The sequence below is a fragment of the Theobroma cacao genome, unplaced genomic scaffold, assembly GCF_000208745.1.
Source record: "Theobroma cacao cultivar B97-61/B2 unplaced genomic scaffold, Criollo_cocoa_genome_V2, whole genome shotgun sequence".
NCBI lineage: Eukaryota > Viridiplantae > Streptophyta > Magnoliopsida > Malvales > Malvaceae > Theobroma > Theobroma cacao.
The window spans coordinates 23,754-31,733 of record NW_017234797.1 but is presented as its reverse complement, the minus strand read 5'-3'; the positions used below and the strand labels follow the sequence as shown (position 1 = coordinate 31,733).

The 7,980-nt window shown below is 34.1% G+C and overlaps 1 protein-coding gene across 1 annotated transcript in view; it reads right to left on the bottom strand.

Moving 5' to 3' along the window:
- LOC108663919 (receptor-like protein 12) overlaps positions 1-6,155 on the bottom strand; it is a 10,611-nt gene extending 4,456 nt beyond the window's left edge. Inside the window, exons 1-4 of the mRNA XM_018129821.1 lie at positions 6,125-6,155; positions 4,682-5,123; positions 1,490-2,122; positions 637-926 (exon numbers count right to left, since the gene is read on the bottom strand). Of these exons, the coding sequence (XP_017985310.1) occupies positions 637-926; positions 1,490-2,122; positions 4,682-5,123; positions 6,125-6,155 (1,396 nt within the window). The remainder of the gene's footprint in view (positions 1-636; positions 927-1,489; positions 2,123-4,681; positions 5,124-6,124) is intronic.
- Between the last annotated feature and the right edge of the window lie 1,825 nt (positions 6,156-7,980).

The following is a 7,980-nucleotide window of genomic DNA, read 5'->3' as shown; positions in this document are numbered from 1 at the left end:
AATTGTGTCAATCCCAACAATTGAGAGAGAGAAATCATCTCCTAATTGTACAGTGCCCATATTAACAGATTGATAAGTTGTAAACCAATCACGCCTAGGACATATATGAAAGCAACAAGCCGAATCCAAGATCCATGTATCCATCAGGTTACCATTAGTAATTGCAAAAACATTGTCAGTTTCCTCAAAAGTATCAAAGTCATCTCCAACCACATTTGCAGTATTCTCAGACTTATTGAACTTTTCATCATCCTTGAATTTGGTACAGTCTTGACGAAAATGCCCTTTCTGACCACAATTCTAGCAAGTTTTCCCTTTTGCTCTAGATTTACCTTTTTCTGTTTATACCTTTCTCTCTATCTTTTCCTCTATTCATAACCAAACCTTCTGCTTAATTTTCATTCTGGATACCACCAACTTTCTTCTTTAATTCCTTGGAATTTAAAGATGCTCTTACATCTTGGAAAGTGAGAGTGTCTCGGCCATATAATATAGTATCTACGAAATTTTCATACGATGGAGGCAAAGAATATAAAAGAATTAGGGCTAGGTCTTCATCCTCAATGTTAACATCGATATTCTTTAAATCAAGAAGAACTCTATTAAATTCATTAATGTAGGTATTAACGGACGTACCTTCACTTATCTTGAGAGTATACAATCGTTGCTTCATATAAAGCCGATTCGTCAGGGATTTAGTCATATAAATACTTTCGAGTTTAAGCCACACTAAAGCAGCAGATTCTTCATCCGTGACTTCTCTTAGCACCTCATCAGACAAAGCTAGGAGAATAGCACTATGTGCTTTCTCCATAAGGTCATCTTTCTCACCATCAGATAAATTCGAAAGAAGATACTCTTTTCCCTTCAATGCCTTCAACAGTCCTTGTTGCACTAGCAAAGTGCGCATCTTAACACGCCACAGGCTGAAATCGTTTCTTCCATTAAACTTTTCAATCTCATACTTGGTCGACGAAGTTCCCATAGCGAGATTCAGATTGACTCAAGACCTTGAAGCTCTGATACCAGTTTGTTGGGAAATTGCGAAATTGTCTCTAAAGAATTGCCCAAGATCTAACCCAATCAATAGAATAAAGAAAGAAAAAAAAATCAAGCACACCCACAAGAACACAAGAATTTACGTGGTTCGGTCTTTTGATGACCTACGTCCATGGGCACAGCAACAGAGAAAAATCCACTAAGAGAAAAATTAGGAGATTACAAGAACAGTCTCAAACTCATAACTCTTATCTCATGTACACCTAAATCACTCTCTCTAAATCTAGGTGATGATTATTCTTTAACCCATAGGGTCCTTTTATAGTGCCAAATACAATAACCTTATTCTAATATAATTACGAATCTTATCTTAATAGAATTAAGAATTGTTATTCTAGTCTAACAAGATTTAAAGACTATTTTATAAGGTATACTAATTTAATTAGAATTAAACAAACCTAATTAAATCACAATTCAAGACTATCCTAACAGAAGATAAACCAGAAGATCAGGGTTGTTACCTAATTTGAGCAACTTCAGATTTGAAAATTGAAAAATTCTGTCCGAAATTGTCCCATTTAATCCACAATCATCCAGACTAAGAGATGTCAAAGAGGCAGAAAGGTTCACTAAGTGAACAGGGTCAACTGAACACATGTCTATTCCAGCAAGGAAAAGTTCTTCTACCTCGCTAAAGTTCTGAGCTAACCTTTTTAGAGTTGTTGTTTCAAGCTTCAGTTCATGGAACGGGTCTTGTTCACCGACACGAGGTAGACTGAACCTAGACAGATCAAGTGAAACTAGCTTGGAAAGATGTGAGATTTCGGATGGAACTTGGCCTGAAAAAAATGAACTAGAGAGGTTAAGATGTGTTAAATTTGGGAACTGACCAAACTTAGCTGAAATCTTGGATTGCCCGAAATTGTTAAATGCGAGATTGAGCCTCTTCAAGTGTTGAAGGAGGAAAAGAGTGCTGTTGGAAGGAATGGTACCATAAAGCCAACTGCAACTAAGATCAAGGCCAATCACATGACCTGTAACGCCATCGCAAGTGACTCCATCCCATAAACAGAAATCTGAATCTTCCTTCCATGAGTCTGTCTTAGGAAAAGAATACGTAGGACTGCCATAATTTGAATTGCAAAGTAACGAAGCAGTATGATCAATAAAGAGAGTCTGCTTGAAGAGAAGCAAAGCCTGACCCTCATTGTGAGATCATGTTGGCCTTTGCTTTGAAGAAGTAAAACATGACGAAATGTAAGCTGGAGAATACAAGTAAAAAAAGAAGAATGAGACAAATTGATAACTCCCAAGAAAAGACCTCATTTTTCCCTATGTCAAAGTGCATATAAACTCTTGATTTGGTTGATGAGGAGACGCATAGAAGTATTTATAAACTAAGTAGCAAGGGCAATTCTTAATTTTTCTGTTTTCTCAATCATATTTTTATACTGAAGAGTGACGGATGAACTAACGCACGCAGAAGACTAACAACAGATTCTACATTATTACAATAGGGAAGACTAGAATGAGAAATGATGACAGGTTATGAAATCTTGAAATATTGGGGGGAGTTAGCAACACAGATTTTCTAGGAAGATTCAAATCACAATTCCCTTTGTGGTTGGATTTGGTTTGGCCACCTCTAAGAAAGCTTGAATTGCTGCATATGCAAAGCAAGCATGAAAGGGTTTTTCTCATCAAAATTAATCTAGAAAAAAACAGAGGAGGGAATTCAGTGTTTCAGCGTTGTGTTAAAATTGAAATATGCAGAAGCCACAGTTAATTACTTAATGCATTTATGAAAGAAGTCAGTAAATAACTAATACATAAAAAAAGTTTTTTTATATGTACACTCAAGAAATAGACATCTCATTTTGTCTGAATCTCTTAGTGAAAGTTTCAAAATAGTTTGGATTAAGTCATCATTAATAATTATAACTTCCATGTTTAAATCTTATAGGCTTGCTTAAATTTGAGTATAAAGCTTTTTTTTTTTTTCAATGAGTTTAAAATCCAATTTATTAATTTGGCTCAAGGCCAATCTGTTAATTGGGTTTAACGCCTCCAATGCTAATTCGGTTGAGTGGGTCATTTGCATCTCGAGTTGACAAGTCCACATTAAAAAACGAAATTAAATACATAAAAAAGTAAAACATAATAAATACAAAAAATAAAAAATGCTAATAGAAACATAATAATAAAACAAAAAAAGAGAGAAAAATGGCAATTGTCATACCAAATAAGAAATGAAAATGAATGAAAGGTTTAAAATTAAATAAAGAAAATGGAGTTAATGTTAAATTAAAAATAAAGTTCTCAATACTTAAACAATAATAATAATAAAAGAAGGTTAAAAAAATTAAATATGAAATTAAAAATGATTCTTCAAAGATTAAAATAGAATAACACATGATTTGCCAGTACTGTTCTTTAAACAAGTGTCATAGTAGTGTTAATATTTTCATTATACGTAATTATACTATCAAATTCTAAAACTATTTCGTAAATCAGATCTTATTTTTTAAAATTAACTTAAATCAAATTTAAGATATCATAAAAAAAATAGATTCAAATAAGTGATCAATTACACTTAAATAAAAATAATTAATAGTGATTCCTTTTCACCTAAAGCGATCAGTGCTAGACTCATACAATACAATTTATATCAATCATAGTAAAATCAACACAAAATAAAAATTGGTCAGCCACAATTCAATTAAATAATTCTGAAATTGCCTAATTGAGTTGCGCTTAAATCCACTTGAAATTGGGAAGCCCAATCTCAAGTCTTGCAACAATTTCATCTTCAAACACAAATGATGGAATTCTGGCATAACTCATACAAATAAAAGAAAAAATCAATTAAGGTGGGGGAAATCTTCTAGATGGTCAAAATGGGTCATTTATTTGTTCTCATTGCAGGTTCAGTACATTCTTCAAATTAAGAATGTCCATTTGTCATGTATCCCAATGTTAATGGTATTCTTTATTTTCCATAAAATTTAAACTTATCACTCTATTTAAATTAACAACTCATTGTTCAATAAGTGTAATTGTATTGTATACTACTATATAATACTTTTTAATTTGATTTAAATATGATAAAAAATTAAAATATTTTTTAGAGTATTCTTTTATTTCCTCTCGAAGTTTTTTTTTTAACGGTTAACTTTTGATTTTTTTAAACTAAATTAAAATGTAAAAAGGATACAATTATACTCGTTTAAAAACATATGAAAATTATGATTTTTCTCTCCTGGTTTGCATTTTTTCTATTTGCTTTTCTTTTACTTAACACAAGCATGGAATTGCCTGTGTTATAACAAGCAAAATTCTCAAGCATGACCTGGTTTGTGGAAATTCGGCTCTATCTTTAAAGAAGTAATATTTTTACACTCATCATCTTTGATTAGCATGCTTACGAGTTCTTTCTTTGGAAAAGCAAGTAATTTCATTCATTAAAGTCTATGAACATGCTACAAGTACAACAAAGCTGTTCACAGAGGACAGTACGTTTAGGAAACAAGAAAGTCAAAACAAACACGGAGAAAACTGCTAAAACAACCCAAGTCATGAGAACAAAAGACACTTATTATACAAAAATGTATTCAACAAATCTCCAAAGAGCATCATCTGTCTTCACAGAGTTCTTCTTCTTCAATCATATCTCTTCAATCACCTCAGAATTTTGTAGCCTACTCTTTGAACCATCCTAACAAGCCATTCTGGTTTTCCAATTGTCAATATGATATATCCTGCAGATAATCCAAGCACCCATCCACATCCATAACCTATCATTACAAATTTCCAGTCCAATGGAGAAGAAAAAAGTCCTTCCTCGTGAAAAGCAGTTTCTGGTGGTTCTTGTGCGTCTCCCTTGCCACACGTCTTTGACACAAGAAATCCGCACAATCCCAAGTTGCCACCATAGTAATCATTCAGAAAGGTATTGAATTGATTTCCCTGAGGTATAAGCCCAACAAGCTGGTTCTGTGACAGGTTTAACACTTCAAGAAATTTCAAACCAGTCAACTGCATAGGAATCTCCCCGACAAGCTTGTTGGAAGAGAGATCCAGTGACTCAAGCGCTGCTAGATTCTCCAATGAGGAAGGAATATGACCTGTTAGGTTGTTATGGGAAAAATTGAGGATTTGGAGAGAAGTGAGGCTTCCAACTAGTTCTGGAATTTTTCCTTGGAATTTGTTGCTTGAAAAATCAATGGCTGTATGTTGAGTTGTAATACTTGCCTGGTTGCTGCAGCACGTGGATCCTTTCAAATTAACTTAGTTTTCTTTATTTTATCAGTTTGCTTCGTTTTACTGGTTTTAGAGTTAATACCATCTTTGTGCTGTCTCATTACGTGTAAGGTTGCATGTAAACTTGTTTTACACTTGTTAAGCATGGTTACAAGTGTTCTTCATGAACAACAGAGTATATAACCTCTGTATTATCTGAATGAAGTGTGTTATGACTCTAAATTCAATTTCCCTTCTATTTTATTGCTTCACATCCTCTGTTATTTACATTATCATAGTATCAGAACATTCTTAAGATCTTGTTGGACCTGAGAATACTAAGAATCTCTCTTTCTTCTTTGTTGATTCATCTCTTGACATTTTCAGCATGTCTTCACTTTCAATTTCTCATATATCTCCGCCTATATTTGATGGCAAAAATTATCAAGTTTGGGCTATCAAAATGGAGGCTTTTTTCAAAGGTTATGACCTCTGGACGGCCATTGAAACTGAAGAAGAACCTACTGCTTTGAGAGACAATGCAACCATAACTTAGATCAAGCAATATTCTGAAGAAGTAGCAAAGCGGTACAGAGCTTTGTCCTTCATTCAAGCTACTATGTCTAAAAAGATCTTTAGCAGGATCATGAGTTGTCAAATAGCAAAGAAAGCATGGACTAAGCTTGAGGAAGATTATCTTGGTACAACTTAAACCAAGCAAATGTAAGCTCAAAACCTTCAAAGAGAGTTTGGGTTGATCAGGAGGAAAAAGTCACAAACAGTAGAAGATTATATAGATCATATTAGTCATCTGGTGAATCAAATGAGGTGCTTGGAGATGATTTACCAGAAGCTAGATTTGTTCAAAAAATTCTCATCAGCTTACCTGAAAGATTTGAAGCAACAGTTACATCCATAGAGCAAACTAAAGACCTGTCACAGCTCACAGTGTCAGAATTGGTTAGTGCCTTTTTAGCCACTTAGCAAAGAAGATCATCTCGACTAAAAGCAAATGTGGAGAATACTTTGTTTGCTTCAAGCAAAGGGAAAGCTAATGTAGAGGCTCATGGTATGAAGATGACTAAAGACAAGCTATAGAAGAAATCTTCTCATACAGATCAGTCTTCAACGAAGAAAGGTAAGTTCAAAGTTTGTACTTACTACAAGAAAAGAAACCATTCAGAAGATCATTGCTGGTTTAGATCAGATGCAAAGTGTCAAGCTTGCAATGAATTGGGGCATGTCGAGAAAGTATGGAAGAAGAAGTCTTCTGCTACTGATAAAGCACTTCAAACAGTTGAAGCTTCTATTAATCCAGAAAAGAATCTGTTTATGGCCCTAGAAAACATAGTACATGAAGTAGATAATCATAATTGGTTATTGGATAGTGGGAGTTCTAATCATGTTACTCCAACTGAAGCTGTCTTTGTTAGCTTAGATAAGAACTACCAGTCAAGTGTCAAAATAGAAAATGGAGTTTATCTTTTTGTTGTTGGCAAAGGTATAGTTCAAGTTCACACTTCCACAGGTCCTAGGTACATCTCTGAAGTCATATTAGTTCTTACATGTACCTCTAATCTATTGAGTGTTGGACAGCTAGTTGAAAACAATTATGCACTATTGTTTCTTGAATGCCTGTGTTATATTTGATGCTTCTGGTTCTTATTTAATGACCATACCTATGCATAAGAGGTGCTTCACTATGACTACTAATCAGCTATGTTTACAAGCAAGAAATTCATATTCAAATTTGACAAATTTGTGGCACAAACGACTTGGTCATTTCAACTACAAAGGTCTCAAACAGGTCAGTGCTTCTAGTTCTTTGAGAAACTTACCTAAGTTGACTGATGAAGGTTCAATTTGTAGTGCATGTCAGTATGGTAAGCTTTCAAGAAAGCCTTTTCCATCTACAAGCAGCAGTAGAGTTATAGCTAAACTTGATTTGGTTCATTCAGATGTTGCTAGACCAATGAAAATAGAATCTTTGAATGGCAGCAAATATTATCTTATTTTTGTTGATGATAGAACACAATGGTGCTAGATATACTCTATGAAAGCTAAGTCTGAAGTCTTTGAGTTATTTCAGAGATTTAAAGCTAAAGGTGGAAGTTAAAACAAGCTTCAAAATCAGGGTTCTTAGAACAGACAATGGAGGAGAATATATCTCCAAAATTTTTACTAAGTTCCTAGTAATTACAAGTATTTGTCATCAATTCTCCACACCTTATTCTCCTCAACAACATGGGGTTAGTAAGAGGAAGAATAGGACTATTCTTGATATGGCAAGGACTTTGTTGTTTGAAAAGAATCTTCCTACCAAGCTTTGGGTAGAAGCTTGTAATTCTATAGTATATCTGTATAATATACTTCCTACTCAGGCACTAGGTGGCAAATCACCATATGAGGTCTAGTTTGATCAAAGACCTTTAATAGAACATTTGAGAGTCTTTGGCTGCATTTGTTATGTCCTTATTCGACAAGCTATGAGGGATAAGTTGCAACACAGTGCTTAGAAAGCCATCTTTATTAGCTACATCACTAAGTCCAAGGCTTATAAAGCCTACTTTCCAATTTCTGGTAAAGTTGTTGTCAGCAAGAACTTGTCATTTGATGAAACTACAAGTTGGAATTGGCATTTGCAAGGCACTGTAGAATCTCAAAGGCCAAGTTTAATTCAATCTCTTCCAGAAACTGAGGTTGATGTTGATCAAAATATTGATGATGAGCCTGTGAGAGGAA